The sequence below is a fragment of the Salvelinus namaycush genome, chromosome 3 (genome assembly GCF_016432855.1).
Source record: "Salvelinus namaycush isolate Seneca chromosome 3, SaNama_1.0, whole genome shotgun sequence".
NCBI lineage: Eukaryota > Metazoa > Chordata > Actinopteri > Salmoniformes > Salmonidae > Salvelinus > Salvelinus namaycush.
In genome coordinates, this window is record NC_052309.1 from 55,961,645 (window position 1) to 55,975,426 (window position 13,782).

Below are 13,782 nucleotides of genomic sequence, written 5' to 3' on the forward strand. Positions count from 1 at the left end.
GGCATATGAATTTACCGAGCAGGAGGCAAGGGTTTGATTGACCTCTAATGTACCCTTTTAAGATGCAGAGTAAAGGTCCACATTGACTGTAGTTACCCATTTCACTTATGGGTAAAGAGTTGACAGTTGGGCCCTTAATTGACATGGTGTATATAACATATCTTGTAATAGTGCCCTCTGTGGTGAGGTAACTTCCTTTATAAACCTCATGTTAAACTTTACCTATTGTTATGACCCTCAGTCACTAGTAGGTCTACAAATGTCAGTATTTATCACTTGGTATAGAGATGCTCAGTAAGACGGAGCAAACATGAATAGACTGATACAACATCCATTACTACAGGTCAACACTTAGAAAAAATTACAAAACTTTAGTGAGATTCTTTTTATTGTTTTACAAGAAGCCTTGCCTCCAAAATACAGTAGTGTTGTCAGAAAAACACCTCAATATTACAGCTGTGTTGCACTGCACCAGTTTAACACTCTCCCATCCCTATAAATGCAAAGCCAATAGGATCTATCAGACAAGCCAGGAGTCCTGGCTATGGTCTCCAGCCTCAGACTGGGGATGGAAGTGGTTTAGCTCTGGCCTCCCAGGGTGTGCTTGTCAAACAGGTACTCTGCCATCTTGTTGTTGACAGCATCCATCTTGGTGAGGTTGGTGATGTGGTCACCCAGCTTCTTAATGGCCTCCACCTGCTCGTTCAGGTAATGGGTCTCCAGGAAGTCACACAGCTAGAGGGAAAACACAGGTCAGACAAGAGAATGACTACAGACTTTTGTAGATACAGTAACACAAGAGCCTAGTGGTAATGGCATAAGTGCAGATAATGTGTTCCCAGCTTTAACTAGGAAAATCAGGTAAGAACAAATTCTAATTTACAATGACATGGAACAGTGGGTTAACTGCCTTGTTCAGGGGCAGAACATATTTTTTACCTTGTCAGCTAGGGGATTCAATCCAGCAACCTTTGTTACTGGCCCAACGCTCTAACCACTAGGCAACCTGCCGCCCTTTATGCAAACTTATGCATTAGCTGCATTGTGTGTATAGTGTGCATCTGTGAACTATTGTGTGCGTGTGAAGAAGCAGGTCACACAATCCTGTGTCATTAGTTATCAGAGCTACAACCTGAAAATCTCCTGAGACAGTACCTGTCTTCTATGTAATACATACATGTGAGGTTCCTCATAACTTACATGGGGGTCAACCTTGTCCGAGGCAATCTTGTGCAGGTCCAGCAGGGCCTGGTTCACATTCTTCTCCAGCTGCAGAGCACACTGCATGGCCTCCAGCCCATTGCCCCACTCATCACGTTCTGGCTTCTACACAGGACAGAGTGAACACAGGAGGGTTAGGGACAACTAGCAGATGTTTCTAGACATAATTAAAAGTAAATTCAGTATATCTCAAGATGGAGTCATTTTAACAGTCCATATGAACAACCACATAAGCTAGAGTTTATGAAGCACATCATGGGTCCGGTGTGGCTCAGTCGATAGATCATGGTGCTTGCAACGCCGAAGGTTTACAGAACCCCCAGCTCAGAACACACAACTCGTCCATCCTTCTCACGGATGGGCTATTGCAGCAGACGACCACACTCCTATCAGCTAAAAACAAGTGGCTCCAGTGGGCAATTGAGTGGAAATCATTGCCTGGTGTAACGGATGTGAAATGGCTAGCTATTTAGCGGGTACGCGCGACTAGCGTTTCAATCAGTTACGTCACTTGCTTTGAAACCTAGAAGTAGTGTTGCACCTTGCTCTGCAAGGGCCGCGGCTTTTGTGGAGCGATGGGTAACGACGCTTCGTGGGTGTCAGTTGTTGATGTGTGCAGAGGGTCCCTGGTTCGCGCCCGTGTCGGGGCGAGGGGACGGTTTAAAGTTATACTGTTACACTGGAACAGCAAGTTCAGTTCACTGCACAGTCCCCAGACCTCAAACCAATAGAGAATCTTTGGGATGAGATGGAACAGGCTGTTCACAGCATGACTATATCGCCGTACAATCTGCAGCAACTGCCTGATGCCATCGTGTCAGCATGGACCAACATCCCTGTGGAACATTTCAGACACCTTGTAGAATGCCCCAAATAATTCAGTCTGTTCTGGAGGCAAACAGGGGTCTGAGTAGATGTGTTTAACCACTTATTTCGCACTCACTAGACTTTACCCCGACACACACTACATAAGCCCACAGACAAGCATATTGACACTAGTCACTTTTACCCCTTACCTACATGTACGTACTATATTCTCAACTACCTTGTACCCCTGCACATGTCTCAGTACTTCTTGTATATAGCCTTGTTATTCTTTGTGTTACCATATCCTTTTTTATTTAGCAAGTATGTCTGACTCTGCATTGTTGGGAATGGTCTCGTAAGTACGCATGTCACTGTAAAGTCGACACCTGTTGTATTAAGTGGACATGACCAATAAAATTTGTTTTGAAACTGGCCAGTGATCATATATTATATTAACATTGGGAGAGTTTGGATAGAGTGGATGGAGTTACACCCCTCGTGCTCTTTCAGTGGTTATGAAGGAATGGAGGCAGTGTGTTCAGGCCTAAGCAGTCAGGACATTATCTCCTCTGGCCACCTTGCTCTAATACCAGGGCAGCCACATAGGGCGTGCCTTACACTGAACTCAGTATTAACATGAATGACTACTCATACAAAACAACTTGAAGTTACAATATTAGAAAAAAAGGCTCTAGATTTACTAAAAAGGGTTCTTTAGACTTCTTGCCATAGATTATAGATAAACCACTTGGTTCCAGGTAGAACCTTTTCAACTGAGACAAGAACCATTTCAACCAGAGAACCCTCTATGAAGAAGTTTACGTTTGTATACAGCGCAACAAAAACAATGCAAATGTGTTTTTCGACGCTCAGGCGCTCACCTTGATGTCCTGAAGGACAATACGTCCACCTCTCTTGTTCTGGAAGGAGAGTTGCTTGTCGGCGTGTTCCCGCTCCTCGTCGCTGTTCTCCTTGAAGAAATGCGCGAAGCCAGGCAGAGCCACATCGTCACGGGAGAAATAGAAAGCCTGCGTGGACAGACAAAATTGTTTAGAAACACATGTCAAACGTGACTCATTCTATTATTGAGGGATCTAAGCATGATTGACACAGCAATATGATGCGGAAAATCATTAGCCTACTTGGTAACCTGCCAATTAACCTGTCAAGGCGATACGCTCTGTCCAAGGATATATTTATCAACTTTATTTGAATGATAGGTCTACCTCAAGGCTGTTAATTGCCTAGGCGTACAGAAAATATTTAAACCCAGGCATAATAATACACAGGTAGATGAACAAAACGGTAATCTTGGTATACACCTTACCATTGAAGTGTAGGTGTAGGAGGCAAACATCTCCATGTTGATCATCCGGTTGATTGCAACTTCGCAATCTTGGTGATAGTTCTGGCGGACCTGAGACTCCATTTTCATTCAAAATTAACGGTACAAAAATAGAGATTCTTAGATTATTTTACTAAAACAGTTCACGTAAGTGTTACTTTAATCCGGAATGTTATATAGCGCGGGAGGCGGGCAGAAGAGTTCCGTTCAATCACTGTTGAAGCAAGAAGTTCTTCATGAGTCTTCCCAGAGTTGTGAACTGGAAGGAGCCTTGTTCGCTCTATTTATTGTTCCAAGCGGACCGCGTCAGTGAAATCGACCCTCTTCTTCGATGAGATTTGACGGCATGTTGGCATCCAATAAATGTTGCATTATCTCTACCTACTAGACTGGAGTATAACTCCCTTATACTTTGCTTTAAAAAAAAATCAACAACCACAACAACAACAAAAAATACAACAAATACCCTACCATCTAAAACTACACTTACAATTTTTTTTTTTTTTTTACCATACTCCACTATTTACATCTCTTTAGTCCTACTTCAGGCCAACAGCATGAAAGGATGGGACACCACCACTTAACACACCCTGCAACTCAAAATAAATCAAATCAAATTTTATTAGTCACATGCCTCAAATACAACAGGTGTAGACCTTACAGTGAAATGCTTATTTACGAGCCCCTAACCAACTGTGCAGTTAAAAAATACAGATAAGAATAAGAGATAAAACTCCTCTGATGTCAAGTGTAACAGTTTAATTTTAGACCGTCCCCTCGCCCAGACCCGGGCGCAAACCAGGGACCTTCTGCATACATCAACAACAGTCACCCACGAAGCATCGTTACCCATCGCTCCACAAAGGCCGTGGCCCTTGCAGAACAAGGGGAACCACTACTTCAAGGTCTCAAAGCGAGTGACGTCACCGTTTGAAAGGCTGTTAGTGCGCACCACCGCTAACTAGCTAGCCATTTCACATCGGTTACACTCGCACACCCAAATACCTCTCTGCAGCTGCCACCACAACCTCTATTTCCTGCGACTTTACGTTCCATCCCTGCAGTACCGTTGATAACCATTACTATAAATGCCAAAAATCCAATCTTACTGAAACATATATCACTTGTTGGGTTATCCCTCTGTGCTGGTACAGATCTACTCCTCACACCCCTCCTCTTTGGATCTCTCCCCCTTGACCCATCTTCCTCTACTTCTTAACTGCCTCAGCATATGACAAATTCTGCACTACTCTAACCCTGGAAACCTCAACCTGCTTCTTTCGCACGGGACATTTCTGATCCCCAGCTCCATGGGCACCCCCTAAAATAAATCAAATCAAATCAAATTGATTTATATAGCCCTTCTTACATCAGCTGATATTTTAAAGTGCTGTACAGAAACCCAGCCTAAAACCCCAAACAGCAAGCAATGCAGCTGTAGAAGCACGGTGGCTAGGAAAAACTCCCTAGAAAGGCCAAAACCTAGGAAGAAACCTAGAGAGGAACCAGGCTATGAGGGGTGGCCAGTCCGCTTCTGGCTGTGCCGGGTGGAGATTATAACAGAACATGGCCAAGATGTTCAAATGTTCATAAATGACCAGCATGGTCAAATAATAGTAATCACAGTGAACAGGTCAGGGGTCCATAGCCGCAGGCAGAACAGTTGAAACTGGCGCAGCAGCACGGCCAGGTGGACTGGGGACAGTAAGGAGTCATCAGGCCAGGTAGTCCTGAGGCATGGTCCTAGGGCTCATGTCCTCCGAGAGAGAAAGAAAGAAAGAGAGAATTAGAGAGAGCATTCTTAAATTCACACAGGACACCGGATAAGACAGGAGAAATACTCCAGATATAACAGACTGACCCTAGCCCCCCGACACATAAACTACTGCAGCGGGCAGTGATCGTTTGAAGAGCATGCATTTAGTTTTACTTGCATTTAAGAGCAGTTGGAGGCCACAGAAGGAGAGTTGTATGGCATTGAAGCTCGTCTGGAGGTTAGTTAACTTCTTCGGGGTAGGGGGCAGTATTCGGAAGTTTGGATGAATGAGGTTCCCAAAGTAAACTGCCGGTTACTCAGGCCAAGAAGCTAGGATATGCATAGAATTGGTAGTATTGGATAGAAAACACTCTAAAGTTTATAAAACTGTTAAAATAATGTCTGTGAGTATAACAGAACTGATTTGGAAGGCGAAAACCCGAGGAGAATCCATCCAGAATTTTTTGTTGTTGTTGAGCTCACCACTGATTATAATGGCTCTCTATGGGAATATAAAAGGAATACCTCCCAGACTGCAGTTCCTAGGGCTTCCACTAGATGTCAACAGTCTTTAGAAAGAGTTTCAGGCTTGTTTTTTGAAAAATTTCCAAGAATTTGTAGTTTTTGTAAGTGGCTCCCATTTTGGCTGTAGTGTTTTCACGGGTGCGTGGATGAGAGCATGCACTTCGTTATTTATCTCCGGTAATGAACATACTATTCTCTGTCTTAAATTTGATCGTTTATTAACATATTAGGGTACCTGAGGATTGATTAGAAACGTTGTTTGACTTGTCTGGACGAGGTTTATTGGTAACTTACAGGATTCATTTGTATGCATTTTGAACGAGGGAAACCTGTGGATTACTGAGTCAAGCGTGCCAACTAAACTGACTTTTTGGGATATAAAGAAGGACTTTATCAAACAAAAGAACCAGATGGAGATCTTCAAAGGTAAGTGATTTATTTTATCGCTGTTTCTGACATTCGTGACACCTCTGCTTGGTTGGAAAATGTATGTAATGCTTTTGTGCGCGGGGCGCTGTCCTCAGATAATCGCATGTTGTGCTTTCGCCGTAAAGCCTTTTTGAAATCTGACAAAGCGGCTGGATTAACAAGAAGTTAAGCTTTTAAAAGATGTATGACACTTGTATTTTCATGAAAGTTTAATATTACGATTTTTGTCATTTTAATTTCGCTCTCTGCAATTTCACCGGATGTTGGCCAGGTGGGACGGTAGCGTCCCACGTACCCCAAAGAGGTTTAACACAGTGTCCAAAGAAGGTCCAGAAGAAAAATGTACCTGCTGGTCTAGTGGTAATGCTGCTGACTCTGGACCACACATGTCCCTTTGCGGCATGGATTCAAACCTACGCCTTCATATCTTTATTCCTCTACCTTTCTGTCACCCCCCTCTCATTCATAACTTGATATCTCAATAAAGAAAGAGAAAATACCAATATATATATAAAGAAATTAGTAATTTCAAGACCATGTACTACCCAGACATGGTGAAGGCAACATAAATAGAATAACGGGTTTTGACATTGGTGGTGACTTTCTGAACTGTTATAGTTAGACCAACAGTTTAAAGTAATACAGAAAAATATTGGTATTTGAGTTCTGATTGACTACATTTTCAGAAAAGTTGTTGTATTTTCCCTTAAATTCACCAGAAACAACCATTCACAGCTATTTGTTTAAAAATGCCTCAGTAAGTTACACAGTATATGTAAGTTACATAGTATAGTATATGTTCCTGCTGTTCTATCCCTCTTCGTTTTTCCTTTTCTTCAAATCTGGTATCAGCCGGTCTTCGCCCATTCATCACCCCTCATGTTTGTTTCTGCAGTCACAAAACTGCACCTCCTTCCACCACTGGCACTGTGATAACAGAACAGAACTACATTGAGACCAAAGATGGTGGATAAATTAAGATAGTTCACTCAGGCCGTTTACCACTGTCTGCTTAAGGAGGTGGCTCCTTAAGCAGACAACAATGCGATAGTGGTCTGCTTAGTTAATTGACTTCCATTGTGGGGGGGGTGAAGGAGTGGGCTGTCTCACTTCCTCTTCCGTCTCTGCTTGAGACTACAGAACGCCGAGTCACAATGACAAGGCAGAAACACAGCCAGGGCAGAGCCTGAGTCAGTACATACTGTAGTAGAACCAACAGGAGGTTATGACAGGAATAAGCAGGGGTGCAAATTTCACTGGGGACAGGGGGACATGCATTTTTGTCCCCCCCCCCCCCCCCAGTTTTATCATTGGAATGTGATACAAAACGAGGCAATTGTGTGCTTTAGGACCATGCGGATGCCTCCGAGCAGTCGGGAAGGCTGTTTGCAGTGTTTATTCAAACCCCCCAAAATATAAATATATATGTCCCCCCCACATCTAAAACCAAGTTGTGCCCCTGGTAATAATAGTGGGAGGGAGAGACAAATAGGGAGAGAGGGGGAGGGGGAAAGAGTACAGACTAAAAACACTGTGTCACCCTTCAGAACTTCAATAGAAAGAGTTATGTAATGGTTAACCATTTACAGTATTACTTACTGTTTATAACTTTGTGCGGCTGGTCACATGATGGACCAGTTCATGACTTTTACAACTTAACACAGGTTCTCGGGGTTGAACATTACAGAAGAGATTTGCATTAAAAAATTAAGACAATTCTTTGTCAATTTCAATTGTAATGCTATGTTTTCCCTTCTGCTAAAATAAGGTCACTTAGAACAACCTGGACTCAGGGGTAGACGTAACATAGTAAAAGTAAATTTGAGATACTCCAATTAGTATGATATGTTTTGTATGGTATGTATTAATTTGTGCATGTCCATCATCCATTTCATATTATATTTTACGAATTGTAATTCGTACAATATGTTACGAATTGCTAAACATATGATATGTTACGAATTCCAATTTGTTGTGGCTAACGTTAGCTCGGTGGCTAGGTGCTATCATTACCTAGGTGGCTAAAGTTAGCTAGGCTAGGGGTTAAGGGTTAAGGTTAGGTCTAAGGTTAAGGTTAGGAGTTAGGTTAAAGGGTTACGGTTAGGGTTAGGGGAAGGGTTAGCTAACATGCTAAGTAGTTTCAAAGTAGATAAAAATTTGTAAATCATTGCGAAGTTGATAATTAGAAAAAAAAAGCTAAAGTTGCCTGTGATGAGTTACAAGCAACCATTGGGATGCTAGACGTTCGCCTTATATGCTCACCCACACTTATCCTTTAAGCACGACACATCATTTAGTCAAAAAGTGATGTCCCTTTTCGCAAAAAAAAAGGAATGCCAAGTATGTCACAGCCCTTTTTGTAGCACCGGTTTAAGCATAAGTCTACTGTCACTTCCAACAGTCTGAAGAGGCTTCCACTCATTGTCTCCAAAACTTTGTTTGCGCTCATAATGAAAACATTACGCTATAAAGGGAGGTTCAGCCTAGAACAGTTGATCAAAGTAACAGAGAGCAGGGCACATACTTCAAGGATTATCTATGTTGAAGACCCTTACCCCCATTTGAAGCAGCTTCATAATTTCTCAACAAACAATGAACCTAGATAGTAGCTATGACAAACTGATAGATAGTCTGTTTTGGATTACATTTTAGGAAAAAGGGGGTCCTGTTCTCAAACAATTGGAGTAGAGGCACTACCTTACATACTAGGCCAGGAAAGACCAGGGGCTGTATAAATCAGTGGAGGCTGGGGGGAGGAGCTTCCCCGTAAATGTAATGTTATTCAATGTGATCTAAAAGGCCAAACTGATCCTAAATCGTCACTCTTACTCTGAGAGGCTTGATGCATACTGCCCCAAAAGACCTAAGCTGTGTTCGAATACCCATACTAACATACTATATACTAAATACTTAATGAGTACATACTGCATAACATATACTATTAGTTCATAGGGCTCCCGAGTGGCGCAGCGGTCTAAGGCACTGCATCTCAGTGCAAGCGGTGTCACTATAGTACCTGGTTCAAATCCAGCATGTATCACACCCGGCTGTGATTGGGCCCAGCGTAGTCTGGAATAGGCCGTCATTGAAAAAAAAAAAATTGTTATTAATTGACTTGCCTACTTAAACAAAGGTTACATTTTAGTTTACTGTAAAAGAACGGTATAATTTTAGTTTACTAGCGCATCGCCTGTCTACCAGAAGCTTATGCTGTTGATATGCAACCTCTTGCTAGCTTGTTAGCATAACAAATTACTAGCTAGACATCATACGATTTCGGGGGGTTCGTAAATTCAATCTGGAGTGCCAGAGTACGCTCTGGGCGTTCGTAAATTCAGAGCGTTGTCAGATTGTCCGTTCGTAAATTCAAAGCGTTTTGCTCTCTGAGCATTCAGAGCCCACACTGGACGCTCTGGCCGAGGAGTAGGGTTGATCCGAGCGTTCTGACCTCACAACGGCAGTCAAGTGCCCAAGCTAACTGGCTAACTTTGGCTAGCTTGCTAGATACTTCCAGACACAAATGAGAGAACACCTCACTCTGACCATTTTACTCGCCCTAGCAGAGCTGATTAGGCTGTTTTCATGTTATCCAGAGCATTGGTGACTGTAACTATGGTGTTGGCAACAATTTAATACGATTTTTTTTGCAGACGTTTACTGACACCGGTTATTTTCAATGGGTGTTACGTTTGTAAATTCATCAATTAATCTGCGATTTGGTGCACTCAGATGAGAGTGCTCTGAAATCGGAGTAGATAGCCAGAGCGAATTAACAATGTCCATTGAGAACGCACAATGACTATACCACTTAGCTAAGCCTGATGTCTTAATAGCCAACTAAATTGATGTTAGGTAGCTAGCTAACATAACGGTACATACTACTGCAATGATATAATATGCGGTTCATAAGGATAGCGTAGCTAAAGAATTGTAACTTATTTGAAAATTCATTACATCGCTGAACATTTTCTTAACATTTGTCATAATTAGTTAAAGCAATGAAATTGTATCCACTCTCGTCTGACTTCGGCTGCATATTTTCCACTATTTTCTTAAAATCTGAAAACGTTGTGTGGCCACGCCCGTTTTCTGAAGAATTGTATTATGGGCCCTGAAAGCACGGAAATAATGTCCACTGCTTGTATACTTCGTATTTTGGCTAATTTAGTATGACATCCGGGAACTTTTGGCATACTAACTATATCCATACTATGACCAATAACCATACTACATACTCCACTTACATCACAAATAGTATGGTTAGTGCGGTTAGTATGAGTATTCGAACACAGCTCTAGTTCTTATGAATACCAATGATGTTGCAACTACATGGATGTATTGAGCAATAACCCAGCACCCTGAAAGCACCCTGTCAACAGTTGTGGAAGATCAGGTCATGTGAACTGAAGTTGTTAGGAAGGTTACTTTATTACTGTAGTCTTTGATTTTCATTAGCTGTAAAAAGTTTTCCACTTCACAGTTTTAGCTTAATAACCTATGTATGGTTAGATGTATGTAGCTACTGGTTTTGTGTAGTTATTTCTAGGCTAATGTAATCAACTTTGATATACCATTTGTCATTTGAAACCGAAAGGTGTATCATCAAATACCATTTCTACAAAAGCCAGCCTTTCTTTCTCTGTCCACTACTGTATTCCCATACCTCATATTGAACATTGAGCTGATATAAAAAAGTGTGATAACCCTACAGTTTTTCTTTTGACTGCATTCTGTAAAAGGTCAATAATTAAGCTACATATGCTATTGAAACATGTGCTCTTAGAGAATGAAACAGAAGTTTACAGAACTGCGTCTCAAAGTTCAACTCCTTTTATATCCTAAATCAAATGTAAACGTAGACTATTTCTCAATTAGCCTAATATTAGAATGAGTGTTCAAATTCTTCCTATTTTCTTCTAAGGATATAACACACACACATTTTTCAACAATAACCGCTGTAGTTAGACCTGCACTGTAGCATTGCTTTTGGCTGATACTACTCCTTTAGTTGTTTCCAATAAAATGTTACTTTGTAATAAACAAAGAAACAGATCGAGATGAAGAGGTCAAGGCGAGAGCATTTACTCCGCCCAAAATCTGTCCGCGTGAGATAAGGCCGTTTATGTGTGGAGGTATATAACAGAGTGTCAAATTACTTAAGGATTTTGATCGAATAGAAGTTTCGTAATGTTTAAGCTTTTACAAAAGCTTTTACAAACGCCAACACATATATTATATGTGGATCCACGTGGCATTCCGGCAACTTTGAGAAAAACGATGTTTAGTTGTGCTTGTTGTTTACACGCGTACCTGCCCTCTCATTGGTTATAGTCTTGCCTGTCTTCAATCGTTGGGCACATGTATTTCCATTGTTGGAGTTGTCACTCGTCTCTCTTGTCAATATAATAAATAATCTTTGCTTTAGGTCATGTGTATGAGTGGGCTCGTCGTCAAATGATCCGCCTAGTTCCTGTTGTAATTCTAATGGTGATTGGCTACGCTCTGTGAGGGTGGATTTCACTGACGCGTTCCGTTTGGAACAATAAATAGAGCGAACAAAGTTCCTTTCAGTTCACAATTCTGGGAAGACGCATGAAGAAGTTCTTGCTTCAACAGTGATTGAACGGAACTCCTTTGCCTTCGTCCCGCATTATAGAACATTCCGGATTTATAACGTAATACTTACTCTAACTGTAATAGCAAAATAGTCGAAGGAAGTTTATTTTTGTACATTTCATTTTGATATAAAAGAAAATCTGCCAAAATGGAGTCTCAGATCCGCCAGAACTATCACCACGATTGTGAAGCTGCAATCAACCGGATGATCAACATGGAGATGTTCGCCTCCTACACCTACACTTCAATGGTAATGAGTCTACCAAGATGACCGTTTTGTTGATCTACCTGTGTATTATTATTCCTGAGCCTAAATGCCATTTTTCACATGACTTTTCTACGGGCCTAGACAATTAAAGAGCCAAGAAATGTAACTCCCTGAAGTTCATATTTGAGTTTTACTTTGTTATTGAGTTTTCAGGTAGATATAACATTCAAATGAAGCCGGGAATCTATCCTACCTTGGACAGAGCGCGTAACAACTCCTTGACAGGTTAATTGTCAGGTTACCAAGTAGACTACGGACTAGACTGATTCATGCTTTTTGTCATCAAGTTTAGTTGCCACAACAGAATGCTGTCATGTTTGGGGTGTTTTTTTCTCTCTAACCACACTGTCTTGTTTATCCACCCAGGCTTTCTATTTCTCCCGTGACGATGTGGCTCTGTCTGGCTTCGCGCATTTCTTCAAGGAGAACAGCGACGAGGAGCGCGAGCACGCCGACAAGCTACTCTCCTTCCAGAACAAGAGAGGTGGACGCATTTTACTCCAGGACATCAAGGTGAGCGCCTGAGCATCGAAAACCCCATTTTAGATTGTAGACTGATAGAAATGTCTTTACTTCATGAAGGAGAGTGTCTACAGAGTTGATCTAGAGAACCTGGAGTAGTCCTGAACATACTGTCTCTAACCACTGAACTGAGTGTGAGGGGTGTAACTCTGTTCACTTTATCCTAACCTTAATGTCTGCTAGTAGTCCTTAACACTTCTGTGTTCACGCTGTCCTGTGTAGAAGCCAGAACGTGATGAGTGGGGCAATGGGCTGGAGGCCATGCAGTGTGCTCTGCAGCTGGAGAAGAATGTGAACCAGGCCCTGCTGGACCTGCACAAGATTGCCTCTGGCAAGGTTGACCCCCATGTAAGTTGAGGAACCGCACATCACATGTATGTATCACATAGAAGACAGGTACTGTCTCAGGAGATGATCAGGTTGTTGTAGCTCTGATGATTAATGACACAGGATTGTGTGACCTGCTGCTTCACACGCACACAATAGTTCCCAGATGCACACTATACACACAATGCAGCTAATGCATCATTTTGCATAAAGGGCGGCAGGTTGCCTAGTGGTTAGAGCGTTGGGCCAGTAACAAAGGTTGCTGGATTGAATCCCCTATCTGACCAGGAAAAATATGTTCTGCCCCTGAACAAAGCAGTTAACCCACTGTTCCACATTAGGAGTCATTGTAAATAAGAATGTGTTAACTGACTTGCCTAGTTAAAAAAAAGCTGGAAACATTATCTGCACTTATGCCATTACCACCAGGCTCTTGTGTTACTGTATCTACAATAGTCTGTAGTCATTCTCATGTCTGACCTGTGTTTTCCCTCTTTAGCTGTGTGACTTCCTGGAAACCCATTACCTGAACGAGCAGGTGGAGGCCATTAAGAAGCTGGGAGACCACATCACCAACCTCACCAAGATGGATGCTGTCAAAAACAAGATGGCAGAGTACCTGTTTGACAAGCACACCCTGGGAGGCCAGAGCTAAACCACTCCCATCCCCAGGCTACGGCCTCCAGCCTCGACCAGGACCCCTGCATTCTCTGATAGATCCTACTGGCTTATCATTTATATGGAGGGGAGAGTGTAAAACTGGTTCAGTGCACAGCTGTAACATTGAGGTGTTTTTGTTGACAACACTACTGTATTTTGGAGTGAAGGCATCTTGTAAAAAAATTAAAAAATATCACTAAAGTTTCTTTTCTAATTGTTGACCTGTAGTAATGGATGTTGTATCAGTCTATTTGGGTTCTTTGCTCCGTCTAACTGAGCATCTCAATTTCCTAGTGATAAATACTG

At 42.0% G+C, this 13,782-nt stretch overlaps 2 protein-coding genes across 2 annotated transcripts; one reads left to right on the plus strand and one right to left on the minus strand.

Moving 5' to 3' along the window:
- Positions 1-370: 370 nt before the first annotated feature.
- Positions 371-3,663, minus strand: LOC120032769 (ferritin, middle subunit-like). Its single transcript, XM_038978953.1, has 4 exons — positions 3,356-3,663; positions 2,910-3,056; positions 1,201-1,326; positions 371-735 (listed from the first exon to the last, which is right to left on the minus strand). The coding sequence occupies exons 1-4, from the start codon at positions 3,461-3,463 to the stop codon at positions 580-582; spliced, it is 537 nt and encodes a 178-aa protein (XP_038834881.1). The 5' UTR covers positions 3,464-3,663; the 3' UTR covers positions 371-579.
- A 7,985-nt stretch (positions 3,664-11,648) lies between these two features.
- Positions 11,649-13,574, plus strand: LOC120032790 (ferritin, middle subunit-like). The gene is made up of 4 exons (XM_038978974.1): positions 11,649-11,949; positions 12,334-12,480; positions 12,712-12,837; positions 13,316-13,574. Exons 1-4 carry the CDS (start codon positions 11,848-11,850, stop codon positions 13,469-13,471), a joined length of 531 nt encoding a protein of 176 aa, XP_038834902.1. The 5' UTR covers positions 11,649-11,847; the 3' UTR covers positions 13,472-13,574.
- Positions 13,575-13,782: the final 208 nt, after the last annotated feature.

Coding starts and splice junctions, on each gene's coding strand:
- LOC120032769 (XM_038978953.1), bottom strand. CDS start 3,463: ATGAAAATGGAGTCTCAGGTCCGCCAGAACTATCACCAAGATTGCGAA. Junction 3,057..3,355: donor CCTACACCTACACTTCAATG/GTAAGGTGTATA, acceptor CTGTCCACGCAG/GCTTTCTATTTCTCCCGTGA. Junction 1,327..2,909: donor TTGTCCTTCAGGACATCAAG/GTGAGCGCCTGA, acceptor TGTCCTGTGTAG/AAGCCAGAACGTGATGAGTG.
- LOC120032790 (XM_038978974.1), top strand. CDS start 11,848: ATGGAGTCTCAGATCCGCCAGAACTATCACCACGATTGTGAAGCTGCA. Junction 12,481..12,711: donor TTTTACTCCAGGACATCAAG/GTGAGCGCCTGA, acceptor TGTCCTGTGTAG/AAGCCAGAACGTGATGAGTG. Junction 12,838..13,315: donor CTGGCAAGGTTGACCCCCAT/GTAAGTTGAGGA, acceptor TTCCCTCTTTAG/CTGTGTGACTTCCTGGAAAC.